Genomic DNA, 15,326 nt, shown 5'->3' with positions numbered 1-15,326 from the left:
TGCCTGACACGAACTGGCCTTTCTAGAGTTTTTAAATGATTCCTGGCTGAGGAGACAGGATGAGACTATGAGGGAATAAGGAGGCTGAGGATTAAAATGCTGCGTTGGCAGGAGAGAATCCGCTCACTCGTCACTGTGTGCTGAAGGCTTCACACACCCGACCCTGCACTGGGTGCCACAGAGCATCCCAGATGCTCCAGGGAAGATGCAGCCTTGCCACTCAGTTCCCCTCCCTCCCAGGCCCTGGCCACACAGAGGCGGTGGCCAGGATGCACGCGTACACCTGCTACCAGACCCCCGGGCCAAGGAAGCTGGCGGGTCCTGGTGGAGCTTACCCGGCCTCAGAAATCCTGGCAGCGGCAGCAGTGCTGGGGCGCTCCCCGTGGCCCCGTGGCCCGAGGCGGCGGCTCTCAGGGTCACTCAGGAGGCCCGTCCCCGGAGAGGCCTTGCCCCGGGGGAGGGCGGCGGGGCCATCATCGCAACCGTTCAGCAGGCTGGGGCCCGTGGGCACCGTGGTCCTCGCAGGTTGGCGCCGCTCGCCATCATCCTCGTGCGGGGCTGGCAGCTTCCTCGACAGCTTGTAGCCGTGGGAAATCAGCAGGTCTTCGACACTGTACATAGTGCTCTGGCCGCATCAAAGCACCACCGCTGGGACCGTCGTGGTGGCAGGGCCCACGCTGTGGGGATAAGGAGAGTGTCTTGTGAGCTGTGGACAATGCCCTCAGGGCTCCTGTACCTCCTCCCTCCCAGACCCTGACCATATGGCACCCTGGTCATGGTGCCTGCAGAGAAAGAGAAGAGGAGGGGGCTTCTTCATCTCACTCAGACAGAGGGTGGAGGCAGGAGGGCTGCCTTCCCGTGGTTGGGTGAGATGGTCCCTTCTGGACCAGAGAGGGAGCATTTGATCTTGGATTCCACAGAGCCAGGATGGGGCACTGACTCTGGGGACCCCTCCCCAGATGGCCACCACTTGCAGGAGAGTCCAGAACAGCATTTAAGCCACGGAATGACGACCAGTGTCCCCCACCCCAGACCTCTAAAGACAACACACACAGGAGAAAGGTAAAAATAAAGAGACTCGGAAGCCGCAATTACTATTCCACGCTGCTAAAAAGAGAAACCCCCAGCGGCCAGCTCCATCTTATTATCTTCCCTGCTTTCATCTCGCAGACACACCTTTTGGTCCAAAAGGGCAAGGCAAGATCTTTAATCAACCCAGGGTTATGATGCACTTCGGCGGAAGCAATCTGGGTGGGTAATGAGCCACCGAAAATAGATCTTAAGTCTTTCAGCTCATAATGAGAAATGCTAACCAAGCCTACACAGCCCGTGCACTACACAATTCCAAACTTCTTCCCATACGGAACTCTGAAGAATCAGATTTCTCTCCAGTTTATCTTGGGGAGACAGTCTGCATCTCTGAGCCCAGGGTGTCCACATCCGAGTCCTGCCAGGGTGCATGAATTCAACAGCAGCAACGATTCAAAAACACTCGGTCCTAAGACAATGGTGCCAGCCAAGAATGAAAGTGAACAGGGAACCTACATGAAAGCGCCTGTGTGCGCAGAGGTGGGGCTGCTGCGTTTATTTTCACAAGGGAGCATCTCCTCTCCCAAGACCTCCTGTTGCTAACGCGGTGGTAGGCAGTTTGGTCAGTCCTGCCACTGCCTCCCCAGGGGCCACGAGGCGGGCCTGGGTGAGCAGCACAGGAGAGGCGGGCCTGGAAGAACACGGCTGCTCCAGCCCCTCTTGGCTGCTGGACGGAAATAGCAACTATCAGCAGCGGCAGCCCCTGCAAACAATAGCCAGGAAATGCCTGCCCCCGCGTGCAGGTGAAAGGGGGGCCCCTGTGCTTCCTGCCAGTGGGGCCTCTCCCCGGGGCTCATCACAGGATCCTGCTGACTGTGCCGGTCCTCGGCACACACTGGGCTCCAGCAGCAGCCAAGTTGCTGCCGGCATGGAGAGGGCAGGAAGGATCAGGCTCTGGAAGCCTGTGGTTCTCCATCAGGTCCCCACGTTATGGAAAATCCACACGCTCCTGCAGGGACTGTAGTAGGAGAAGTAGCTCCGCAGCACCTCGGCTAGTCCCAGTGCTGCGCTCCAGCTCCACGTCTTCTAGGGGCTGGCACAAGACAGACAGAGAAATGGCAGGACCAGAGGGGCGAGCATTTGTTCTGAGTCCACTGTTCTGATCCCCAGGCTGGGCCTGCAGAGGACAGGGACCCCATCACAAACCCAGGATGTGTTTGTGGAAACATCGAGACATCTGCGGGAACATCGAGGCAAGCTCTGCTTCGTTCAATGCTACGCCCCCAGCATCCGGCACATAGTACGTGCTCAATAAATCACTGTCAAATGAAGGCACAGTGGGAGAAAGTGATGTTTGAGCTAGGTTTTGAAGAATGATTAGGAGCTCACTGAATAAACTGCACATGCACATGTGTATGAGATGGGGAATTAACATTTAAAATAGATTCAGGGTACAATCATCCCGGGGGAAAGAAATGACACGGCAACAGAATCCTGCAGGTGAGACTGTGGGTTCCCAGACTCAGTGTCACACATACAGTTGGCACCATGGTCAGAGTTCAGGTCTGAGGACACTCAGCTCCTTTCTGTTACTACATCAGGCTCTTTAAAAGCAAAGCTAAGTTCATAGCACCCTAGCTGGCCACCCATTACACAGAAGAGCAGGCCAGCATCAACGACAGAATCCACTATGAGGGTGGTAAGAAGCAATGACCTTCCAGAAAAACGCCAGAGGGTCACTGTCCTCCTGGGGATAGGCGAGCTGGTCCATGCTGCCTCTGTCTGCAAGGTAAGTACACTTTGCAAACCCTTAAACAGTACAACAGATCAGGCCCAGCCATGAATATCTTTCGTACAAACTCGTAAGAACTGTCCTTGACCCTACAGGTCTGAGGTCAAATGTATATTGATGTAGGGGGACTCTTTTAACTTGGTCTCGTGGAAGCCAGCAGCCTGTGGGGGGCAGGAGGATGAAGCACACCAGCTTCAGCACTTGGGGTGCAGGCCCCACGAGAGGGGATGACCCACAGCACAGGCCCCATGACCCAGATGAGGGGTGCCCCCAATCCCCAGAGGACTCCTTCCTTTGGCTGACACCCGCCACCTTGTGGACCCTAGCTCAGAGCCTGGCTTCTACTTCATTTCCAGCCCCATGTCAAACATCGTTGCTCCCAGCAGACAGACTTCTCAACAGCCTCATGGACCATCCAGTCCTTTTTGTATTCAGCATCCTTCCTGTAATATCCTTCCCTACCATGGATGGACCAGCGCATCTCTAACACATCAGTCCCACGGCCACCAGGAGGTCATGCCAAGGACCTGAGGAGGAGGGGAGTCCTTTCAAAGTCCCCGCCCAGCCCTGAGGCAGCAGCCTTCCAAATCAAAGGTATTCGAGGCCACCCCCCACCCACCACCCAAAGGGCTGCTGTTCAGAGAAGCACACAACAAAATTGGACCTAAGTGTAAATTATTAGAACATGGTATTTCACATGAAAAGGTGTGTGTGTATGATGGGCCCTTGTGGCACTGACACCCGGGTCATCATAAATCTGAGGGTAAACTTTTCAGTCAGGCCTCTGTATACGGGGTCCCTCCGTATGCATATCTGAGGTTCCTCGGCCACAGGTTCAACCAAACCTTGGCCAGGCTGGCTCATACCCTGTAAGCAGGTGCTTACTGAAAAGAATCTGGCCCCGCGCAAATCAAACCCAAGTTGTTCAAGGGCCACTCAAGTTAAAACAGCACGGGCTTGGCATGAGCCCTTTCATCCCCAGGTGGTGCTGACACCAGCCCCGGCTGTGGTCCTGGGAGCAAGTCATTGGCTGCACCAAACCTCAGTTTTCCAATCTGCAAAATGGCAGGGGCACTCACATCTGTCTTCCCAGACTGTTCCAAGGGCCACACGGTGTTGTTCAGTTGCCAAGTGGTGTCCGACTCTTTGCGATCCCAGGGACTGAAGCACGCCAGGCTTCCCAAGGGCTATGTAAGTACACGTAAAAGCGTAAATCACACACAATCTGAGATAGCATTTATCACGCAGCAATGGCGGGTCCATCTCTGAAGGGCTGCCTGTCCTCATGGAAAGCTTTCACCGTAGTTACTCGCTGTGACCGCTGGACCGTTCCCTGATTCCTCATGGATCACTTGGCCTGTGACTTGATTCCCAAAATCAAGCCCACTTTCTATCTCCCAGATTCCTGTCTTCCAGGAAGGGGTACTTCTGCCACCATCTGAGTCACCGAGGACAGCAAACATTATTTCACAGAGTCCAGAACACGCACACGCACGTTCCGAGGGCTTGGGACACACTGGGCACTTACACTGTAATGATGAACGAGACCCACTCTTTGCCCTTGAGAGGTTTACTGCAGCGACAGCAGGAGAGCAGGCCAGGGAAACACGGCACAGGCGTGTGTTAGTGACGGGAGCGTGCCTGCTCCCCACAGTGTCAGCACTGCGATGGGGACAAGGACAGGAGGAGAACATGGGACCCTCACCCAGTCTCAGGGAGTCAGGACGGCCTCTAGAAGAGCGTGTCAAAGCCAAACAAACCCTTCAGGGCGAAGCTGTGCTGTGAGGTCACCCTGTAAGGATGCTTCTCCAGTCAGTTCACATAAGAAATGTCTTCCTTTGCTACTTTGTCACCTTGCATCAAATACTCAGAGTGGAACATCTAAGAAGAGCGGTCCAGGCAGTGCTCGTGCCCAGATATGTTCTCAGAGACAGAATCCTGAGAACACAAGGACCAGAGGCTAAGGAGCCCACTTACAGTAACTCATTCATTCTATGACTAAATGCAGGGCAGACAATTAAGATAAGGATACACATGTTGGGCTGTCCTAGTGGCTTGGCAGTAAAGAATCTGTCTGCCAATGCAGGAGACACGCGTTCGATCCCTGGTCTAGGAAGATCCCATGTGCCTTGGAACAATTAAGCCTGTGCGCCACATCTATTGAGCCTGTGGTTAGAGGCTGGGAGCCACGACTACTGAAGCCCACACACCCTGGAGCCTGTGCTCTGCAACAAGAGAAGCCACCGCAATGAAAAGCCTGCACACCACAATGAAGAGTAGCCCCCACTCACCATAATTAGAGAAAAGCCCTCACGGCAGTGAAGACCAGCAGAGCCAAAAATAAATAAAATTATTAAAAACAAAAATTCTCATGTTAACAGAACAGTCCATCAAGGCCTGTAGTGAGGAGTTCCTGGCTGGGAGAGTCTTAAGTGGAGGTCAAGGCAATGAATTTGCAAATTCTATTGTTTTTACAGCAACCCACTGAAGGTGTGCACACATATTTACCCTCACATCCTGAGGGGCACTGTAATATTTTCTATTCTATTTCACTTTTGAAAAATGCTGGTTACTACACACTAAATTTGATGTCACAGTAATTGATCAGAACCCAGCGTTTGGAAAGCACTAACGGAGAAATCAATCCTGTGCTGGTCAGGATGCTGGACTAGATGACCCCTGAAATTCTGTCCAGTTCAACGATCTCATCAATCGATGAGAAATTCCTTAACAAGTTCCTTGCTTTGTTCTCAACAGCAAAATACAGCTGTTCTATCTGATCAAAAATTTCCTTTCCAAGAAAAGCCACAGCAACTAAGTGAAGCTGCTTTCCTATTCTTAAGAGCATAAGATGAAAAGAAAGAACTCTCCTGAAGGGAACATCCTGGCTCCTGCTTCCTTCCTCTACCTGTGATCCACCTGGGGCTTGAGACCCGAGGCCTCAGAACACAGCACCACTGGTTGACAGATAAAGCCAGCATCGTGGAAGGCGCCAAGGAACCCTCAGGATGAACGGTACCTACAGTACTGCTGCTTTTATTCTCTTTTTGGTTTGAAAGAGCCAGGAAGCAGACTTTTGTCTCTTTTGAGTCCACTACGGCTCTTTTCATCTTTTCCTAGACTGTTCTCTGCCCCATATATTCCTGGAGTAAGCCCATCATTTCAAAGACAAAACAGAGAAAGCAGTTTAAAAACCCTACCACCCTAATAAAAAGCCTGACAGTCTGGCAGAAGGGACATGTGTCCTGGTGGGTCTCCTTCCCTGGGTGGCGTGTGTTCAGCTGTTTCTTCTCATCTCACGCGGAACCTGCCTGCAGACTTTCTCCCACCTGATCTGAGTGAAAACGGAGCAGATCAGTGTGCTTTCTTGATAGAAAGGCTTCCTTCTATCAAGCTTCTGCTTGGAAGATGGCTGTTACCAAGGGGCTTAACTTCCAAGCCTCAGTTTTCTAAATGGATCGGCCACTTATGCTAAAGACAAGTATGTGGTATCTAGTAGCTATTAGGATGTCAGGCTGGTAATTCCTACTGGACTTGGTGGCATTGCTCGATGATACCAAAGAGAAACCCGGGCCCGACCTGGGCTGCCCAAGTGGCTCAGTGATAAAGAACCTGCCTGCTAATGCAGGAGACACAAGAGACGTGGGTTCGATCTCTGGGTTGGGAAGATCCCCCAGAGAAGGAAATGGCAACCCATTCCAATATTCTTGCCTGGGAAATCCCCTGGACAGAGGAGCCTGATGGGACACAGTCCATGGAGTCACAAAGAGTTGGATACAACTTAGCGACCAAACAACAACAGATCAGGACCCCCGGCTCAGAGAACGTCTCACCTGGTTATACAACTTGAGTTGAGCGACTCAGTCATTCAATGAAAGCAAATTCTGTAGACAGTGTACAGAAAGAAGGCAAACTGGATTTACAACAAGTCGCTTTTTATAGGAGAAAACTTTTGTGCTCAGTGTATAACAACACTCCAAAAGACAGTTAAGCGAAATGCAAACTTTAGCTTTTTCCCCTCTGTTCTGTTATGAAAATGCATGCTTACAAGCGTCAAAACTAACATAACGGAAGAAACAGTGACGGAAACAAACACGAGGAACACGGAGCTGGGTGAGAAGTCTGCGTTCAGCCTACAGTTCTCTTGTTCACCTCGACAGGACTGGTTTAAATTAGATTAAAGTCACGAGAAGAGACCCAAAGAGAAATGCTTATGGCACGCGGGCTCTAAGTTAGGTGGTTTAAAGGGGAACCCAGGGAGAGGAATCACGAATGCTGAACAGCCGAGCTTCCTAGGCTGGGTTTTTTTCTATTGATTCATTACATCACTAGATTTATAGTCGATCACTTTTTTCCCCCTTGAGGATGCTTGGGATAAGTGGTAAGATGCTCAAATGCCCTCCAGGAGATGCGTAATGAATTCACCAAGAACATCTTCCAATTCGTGGTTAATTTATACCCCCCACCCAGCCACTACCCTCATTAACTCTCCCTATACACAGAGAAGGAAGAGCCTGTTCTCTAAGCTCAGAATAGCAGCACACGAGAGATAACATCATCATCCATCCGCCGAGCATCTGTGATGTGCCAGCCACTCTGCTGGCTGCCTGGCACTCTTTATTTTCCACTCCCAGGAACCGTCCTGCTGTAGATATGAACGTCTCCATTTTACAGACAAGAAAACCGAGGCTGAGAGTCCAAGGTTACAGTGTGTAGGCGCAGATTCAAGGGTCAAACCAAGGTCTGTCTAGCTTCAAAGCTCATGCTACTATTTTAGGCTCTAAATTTTCTTCCTTAATAGCAACAAAAGTTTCCCAGTTTACCAAATAATGCATAAAATATAAATAAGAAAGGATAGAAGGCGTGGTGGCATGAAGATGAAATACAATAATAAAAATGAGAAAACTCCTTTATTCTCTTGGGCTAGGATGGCTCTGTGAGGTGACCCTTGCGGCATGCACACACACAAGGCTGATGCTTCACTTCACTGCAGTGTCTTGATGGCGATACTAACACTGACTTCTAAACACGCAAATAACATGATTCATTCACAAATACACCACGTGATGCTCTGTGACCTTCAGCAGACCTCTTCAATTATCTGGAGTTCCAGGCTCTCCATCAGGGACCTGGAGTTCTCATGAAACCTGCTGTGTGAAGCTGAAAAGCAGACAAACTACATCTATGAGAAATGGGAGGGGAGCTTGTAACTTTTGTAAAAAACTAAGTTCTCAGAGAAAAAAATTATCTACATAGTAATAGCCACTGTTCTCTGCAGTGTTAATACAATCTGGACTTGAATTAGTAGACTGTGGGAAACCACCGAGGGGTCTGGGCAGATAAAGGAAAGGTGTTTTACAGTGACTCTGGCAGGAGAGCGAAGGAGTAATGCGGGCAGAACAGGACAGATGTGTGGACAAATAGTCACAAGTCCCTTCTGTTGTAATGTGCATGGGTGGATGGGAGGGCGGGAGATAAGAAAAAAGAAAACTAATGAGTGTAACTTCCCAGGGAAGAAGTACAGTGAAGTTTGGTCTTGGTGACTAAAGTAATCGTCCTCTTGTTATGAGAAACACAGAAATCGGAAACAACACTCAGTTGGAGATGATGACGGGTCATTTGATTTTGATTTAGCCAACTTATTCCTGCAAAGTTTTTTTGTACCCAGATCATTCTCCAATGGCTTTTCATCAGAATTCTTGTTCTTTCCAGAGAACCCAAATGAGACCACAGTAAGCCATCTTCCAGTGTGGTGGGCTTCTAAGTTCTGTCCTTATCAGCTGTATCCTTTCTATTCAGGTTGAAAGGATGCTGATAACAGCTCATAGCATTTGGGCATGGACTGGAATTGTCCACCCCCTCACAGTAGGGATGAATTTCCATCCCGCCACAGTGGCTTAATACACAACTGCTGTAGGAACTGAGCCTAAGACGATGCCTAGGAGAACCTATGGGGTTCGGTCTTCTTCCCAAAAAGTGAATTAAGAAGGCTGAACTAGAGGATCTTCTGGGTCCTTCCAGCTCTAGAGACGGCCCCCCTCTCTGGCCTCTTCTCCCCTGTGATGAGCAGCATGCATTTCTCAGTCAGTTAGCTCGGTGGAGAGAATACAGCTTGTGGCCGTGACACAGAATAAAGCTAACTGGGTCACAGGAAGATAGACCCTCTGACCTTGGCCTGGTTAGCAGCACCCATACAGAGGCCAGCCCAGAAAGCAGAGCTAAGAGGCCACACAGTGAGAGGAGGGGGAGGTGGCGAGGGCCAGGGGAGTCCAGCACCCAGCATCGCCCACCCCAGGAGACCCGGAGCGCAGCCACGCCCACTGACTGCAACTTGCTTTGCACCAGGTTTGCAGGCCCTGGGCTCTGAAGACATGGAGATACAGAAGAAGCCCCCATCAACACCCTCCCCTGTGAACCTTCTAAGCTGGGAGGCGTTACTGAAGTCACAGGCACCTTCATCACTAGGGGACGAGCCTCGCAAATGAATGTTATCTACACAGGCTCCACTGCCCGCTCCCTTCCCATCTGTAAAAATATGTTTTCTTTTCATATTGGCGCTTCTCAGGCTCCTCAAGACAGGGAAATGAAACAAAATATTAATAAACTCACGAAATCGACCAGCACTTTTCTTCCTTTTAAACATCCGCCCAGAACTACAAACTAAGAAAGAGACAAATACTCAATTAAAAATATCAAACAAATGTTCACCCTCACCTGAGATAAAAGATATGCAAATTAAACCCAAAAGCCACTATCCACTTCTCACATTACTGAAGTTTCTAGAAAGCAATAGCTTTTGTTGAGGGCATGGTGAATGAGCTGTCAGGGTTCTCCCATTCGTGAGTGTATGAGTGGGGTTGGTGGGGGGAATAGGTCTGTATGTAAACGGCTATTTCCTTTCTTAAAAATGATTAATGCTATAAAATCTTTAAAAATCTGAGACCCTATAGACTAATAATCCCACGTCTTGGGATCCAACCTAATGAAATAATCAGAGATACATACTAAGTTTTATATAAGGATACTTACCCAAGTTTTAATTATGATAATAATTTTTTAAAAAGCTAGATTAAACAGTCATTTAAGGGATGGCTAAAAAATTCTGGTACCTCCATGTGGAAGATTATAATATGCACACATGTGTATAAAATGATGTTTTTAGATATTGAATGGTACAGGGAGAAAATGCTCATGGCACCATGTTAAATAATAAAGACAGGATACAAAAGCCTAGATTCAGTGTATATAATACCAATGCCATGTAAATAAATACAAATACAGTATGGGGAGAAACACCAAGAGGAGACATACCAAAATAGCAACAGTGATACTGGATTCTAAGTTTTTTAAATGCCTTTATTTATACTTTCCTGTATTTATAATATTCAGTCATGAAATATATTAGATCGAACCATACGAAGCTGCCATTTTACAGGTAAAAAGTGGTCAAGTAGTGGCATTTTCTTATACTTACTAATTCATCATCGGGGGGAAAAAGAACTTAACAAAAAGCTACATATAGGAAAGATTAAGAGAAAATATCTTCAAAAACATATTGCATATTTCAAGACTCAATGAGAATAAGAGAGACACAGGAGAGAAGAATAAATGAAAAGTAAATTACATAAGGTTTGAAGAGTTTAGGATATGGTATTTATGTCTTATCTGCTACCAAGAGATACTTAATTTGAATCTAGCAGGCTTAAAATCCCAACCTGCTGATAAAACTGAATACAAGATCCCAAGTGGCATTCTAAAGGTCCTGATGAGACATTGGTACTAGAAAACCTAAGGCTTCTCTCTTGTATTCATTGACATTCCACCCTTAAGATGCAATTAGTCCTTCAAATTGTTGGCAGTTGACTATAAATATTTCTCCAACTGACAATTTTTCGGTCTAAAGTTGTGATTAACATACAACAAAGTACTTTCTTTAAACAAGAGGTAAATAGCCAAGATACAAAACAAACCAGACTGAGGCAGGCTGCTAATTGATGCACAGATTTTTAATACTCTCTACAGCTTTTTTTGTTTTCTTGGATGGCAGAGTCATGGATTTTATTATGAGCAATAGGATTGCCATTTCCCTTTCCAGTCTTATTAATTAAATAAAGACAGTGTCGTCACCACACCACAGAGGGATGACCACTTCTGCCAGGGCCCTCAAGTGGTCACAATCTCCTAAGACATAAAAAGCATATTGAATCTGTGAAGTTGTGGTTTTAGTGGGGTAGCCATCTCGGAGTTAAGTTTCTTTAAGGTGGCAAAAACAAAACAAACAAACAAATGAAACAAAAAAAGAGAAGGAAATCTTGGGTCTAAGATCAAGAGTTTCCTGGAAAGCTAACCTTGCTGGGTTGGGTTGGTATTAAGGCACTGATTCAAAAAGAGAAGAAAGTACAGAGCCAAACACCATGGACCTCATTTTTTTTTTGGTAAATATTACCTTTTTAAACTTCTTTATCTCTTCCCCTACCAACTGTATGAACACACACACACATTTCACACATATATACTCACACACACTCACGCTCTCCTGCCTTCTTTCACCTCTAAATTCTATCACACAATTACTGCTTTGGAGACCTCAACCATTTTTAAGAGACTCTAAGTATCTCATTAACGTTTCTGAAACATTAGCAGTCATTAAGAAAAGAGGACTGAAATTGGGTAACATTTTCTAAATCTTCTGGAATTGTTGACTATCTGCAAAAACAACTCTAAAACTTATAATAGGTTAGAATTAAATTCCACTATCATCACAGATGTCAAATTCCACACATAAAGATTTCTAAAATAATCTCTTAAACTTACAACACACTAGTTTTGCTTTTAAATATCTTTAGAATAGAACACCCAAGGTTTTATAAAAATGTCAAAGTTTAAGCAAACCTGTATAATTCTTACATTATTCATTTTCTAATTATGAAAGTCATATAATATTATTCCAGAAGTAAACACTGAAAAATTCAGTGTTTAACTAGAAAGTAAAAGTTGCCTCAAACTCCACTGTGTCAAGAAATAACCATCTGGTTTCTATTTTTCCAACTAGTCTTACTATGTATAGTTGCTTTCTCTCACTCCCTTTTTCCCCCTCTCCTCTTTGAAATATTTATCTTGGTGTCTTCATAATAGTATCTAAATTCTTATATTTCCATACAGAAAAAACACAAGCTGAATAGGCAACTCCAGAGAGATAACCAGAAAGCAACAAACCACAAGGCTATTTAGTGGTCTGAAAAAATAAGGTTTTGTCATTTTGGCCAGGCTGTTCTCAACTATATTATCTATAGACAGTTTCTGGGAAATATATTTGGTCAAAGAAAGTTAAGGTAAAAAGTCAAATTTTAAACAAAATACCGCAAACTCAAATCAAGGTAATTGAGGTTTTAGCATCTGGGCGGTTCCTGTATTCAGTGACATGAAAGGTTTAAAGGCTGTATCAAAGCATTGGAGACTTCTCAGCCTCCTGGCTTTAGCAACTGAGTGCCCCTCAGCATTCCTGAAGTCGGCCAGCCTTCATAACAAAGACCAATAGCAAAGTTTCAGTGAATGAGATAACCCTTGCCATCCAAAAGGTGAAAAACATCTGCTGAAAAACCAAATGAACTTCAGTGATGGGTTCAGCGATCGGCCTGGAGGATTTCAGAGACATGGTCTTTGCCTCTGGAAAGAAAAACCACAACAGAACAATTGTCTCAATCCCACGCTCTGTGTTCTAAACTCTCTTTAGATCAATTAGCATGAAGTCCCGCCAAGCTCATTATTAGAAAAACTCTGGGCTCCTACAGCCCCATGGTGTTAACTGTCCTCCAAACTCCAGAGCTCTGCAGCAAGGACAATGAGGACTTGATGGGGGTGCAGACTCCTTGGGTTTTCTTTGCTGATAGCCATTTCTAGAACTTATTTTTAAACTGCATTAAAAAAATTAAGACTCCAAGCATCTTTTCAAAGATTTTTTTTTTAATTGAAAAACTGGTCCTTATTTATTCTCCTGTGTACCTCCAATCTCCAGTTACCTTTTATAGCTAAAATTTTACAGCCAAATGTTTCTGGAATCTGTGACTTACTCAGATGCCTTATTAGATAACTGTGATTAGCTGTCAAGACCTCCAGAGCTTGTGGACACCCTGGCATCTTAAGTTATGTTCTAAGGAGGTAAAAAGAATGTTTTTTTCTTTCTGGCACAGGCTTCCTCCACCCACCCAATCCCCCTAAATCTCTTGGGCCTGCCAAGGGCCTGACCTTCCGATCTCTGCAGCAGAGGGTGAAGTTTGGCGGGAGGAAGGCCCAGTAGATGAAGGCCTCTGTTCAACAAATATTTGCTCACCCCTCCAGTGGGAGGGGAACCATTTTCTATAAGCTGCCTGCCTTGAGTAACACTTGGAGCCCTTCAGGAGGCTTGTTCAGCTGGTGGCCTAGAATTAGACACCTAATATCAAGGTAAACATAAAGTCCAAACCCACAGAACATTATGGAAAACCAAACCAATTTACCACACTTCCCAGGTCACATCAAAGCCAACACAAGTTCCTGGAAATAGAATCTGCGTGAAACTTCAAAAAAAACTTTTCACTCGCCTCTGCCTTGCTGGATGGTCTTAGTCCAGTTATCTTAAATTCTAAAACTACCTGACCTAGGACGACACTCCCCTGAAGTTTTGCCCACTCAAACTACTGAGTCTGCAATTTTTGTCCACGCATTTCTGGCTGCCTGAGTCCCCGTTCCACTCCCCCTCCCATCTTCCAACCCTCCACTCAAACCCCCATACCCTCCCCACCCCCACCCCGCCTCTACTTGCAAATCTGAAAAGACAAAACAGCCAGGGAAGGCAGAAAACCTCCTAGTTGTGTGGTCCTCACCGCTCCACCCTCTCCCCAAGACAGGCCAGGCGACCAGATCTGGGGAGGGAGATGCTGAAGGGGGTGGGACGGGGACGAAGGGGATGGGAGACTGGGTGGCAGGGTGTGGGTGTGGGCGGCTGGGGGTGGGGAACTGCCTAAGCTAATTCCCCAAAGTCCTCTCTCCTAGAGAGTGAGGATGAGCAAGAGCTAGGGCGTAACCAGGTGGCGCGGGCATAAAGTTCCCGGGTTTTTTTTTTTTTTTCTTCAGTAGTGGAATCACAGCTTCTTTTTCAAACCCCTAGAAGAATCCGGGGCGCCAGTGACAGGGGGCCAAAGCGGCGCTCTCAGCTGTAAGTGCTGAGGTCTTGCGGTCGGGTCTTCTAGGAAATCCCTGGTTTTCGGGGTGAACTGATGGCGACTTGGGGTGTGGACACGCAGGGTGAGCGCGGAGACCCAGGACCGGCGGGCGGGCTCCGGATCCCAGAAGTGGGCTTATTAACGGATTTACAGCGCTCTCAGGCGGGGCTCTTTCCTTTCTCCCACCCTGTTTTCCTTTTTCTCTCTTTGGCTTCAGCGCCAGCCGCCTGGGGGAGGGCCGGGCCGCCGCGCGCACGGCTAGGAGGCAGCGGCGATTAGCACCCTAATCCCGGCCCTGACCCCAAGGCGGTGGGCGCGCGGGCCGGGCGGAGACGGGGCGGGGCGGGGGCGCGGCCGCCGGCTCCCAACGTCCCGCGGGCAGGTCCCAGCAGCCGCGGGTGGGGGCAGGCAGGAGGGGCGCCAGTGGGAACTGGGGGCGGCGGCTGTCAGTTCCCCGCGGTGGAGATGCCCGCGAAGTCGGAGGGCGCAGGCGAAGAAGCGGGTGGGCTGGACCCGGGCGGTGGCCCGGACGCCGGGAGCTGGGCAGCGACCCCCGCCTCCCGACCCCCCGCAGCCCCGACCCAGCGTGGAGGGGCAAGGCGAGCGCCAACGCCAGCCGCGGCCCTCGGCGCCGACAGGTTAACGCGAGCCCGGGGCCGGTCACCTGAGGACGGGGACTCATCCCCCCCACCCTAGCAGAGGGGCGCCCCCGACCCGAGGCTGCGGGGCTGGGGGCCGCGCCGGGGGCTCTGGACTGGGTGCGGACATCCCCCCCGGCGCTGGGGAGGGCGCCGACCCGACCCACGTCCAGGCTGGAGAAGTTGGGGGGCGAACGCGGGAGGCTGGGGCGAGGCCCACGGGGCGCCGAGGGAGCGGACCAGATGGACGAAGGGAGTCAGGAGGGGCGACAGACGCCGGGACTTACCGAGCGGCTCCCTCATGCTGCCCTGCGCTGCCGCCGCCGCTCGGGCCGGCCGGGGAACAGCGCGACCCACCCCGCTCGCAGCCTCTGCGGCCGAGCATGCCCGGAGCCGCCGCCGCCGCCGCCCCGCTCTCCGCGGCCCCGCCCATCACCCCGCCCTCCGCGACCCAGCATCCCGCCCATAGCCCCGCCCCCGCGGCCTCGCGATCCCCGCCCCACCCATCGCTCCACCCCTCGCGCTCCGCCCCGCCCCGTCCGACGAGCGGCCTCCAGGCTCTGCTCTTGGGCGGGAGGGCGGCACCCGGGGAGGGGGCGGACCGGTAGCCAAAGGCACAGGCCTACTCCGGCCCCGCCTACGGCACAGGTGAATTGGTCATCTTTT

General features: G+C 49.3%; 1 protein-coding gene across 6 annotated transcripts in view; it reads right to left on the bottom strand.

Annotated features, from left to right (window-relative positions):
- JCAD (junctional cadherin 5 associated) overlaps positions 1-15,087 on the bottom strand; it is a 37,407-nt gene extending 22,320 nt beyond the window's left edge. For 3 of the 6 annotated variants that reach the window (XM_086333924.1, XM_086333926.1, XM_086333922.1), the window contains exons 1-3: positions 14,948-15,086; positions 3,901-4,008; positions 336-677 (exon numbers count right to left, since the gene is read on the bottom strand). In XM_086333924.1, the coding sequence (XP_086190050.1) occupies positions 336-619 (284 nt within the window). In that variant the 5' untranslated portion in view covers positions 620-677; positions 3,901-4,008; positions 14,948-15,086. Of the gene's footprint in view, positions 1-335; positions 678-3,900; positions 4,009-14,947 lie in introns of all 6 variants that reach the window. The other 3 variants (XM_086333923.1, XM_086333925.1, XM_086333921.1) reach the window with 1 other exon arrangement.
- Between the last annotated feature and the right edge of the window lie 239 nt (positions 15,088-15,326).

Source organism: Bos grunniens, chromosome 13 (assembly GCF_055505025.1).
Source record: "Bos grunniens cultivar Pamir isolate PY7600 chromosome 13, Bosgru_T2T1.0, whole genome shotgun sequence".
Lineage (NCBI taxonomy): Eukaryota > Metazoa > Chordata > Mammalia > Artiodactyla > Bovidae > Bos > Bos grunniens.
This window is presented reverse-complemented; position numbering and strand designations above follow the sequence as displayed.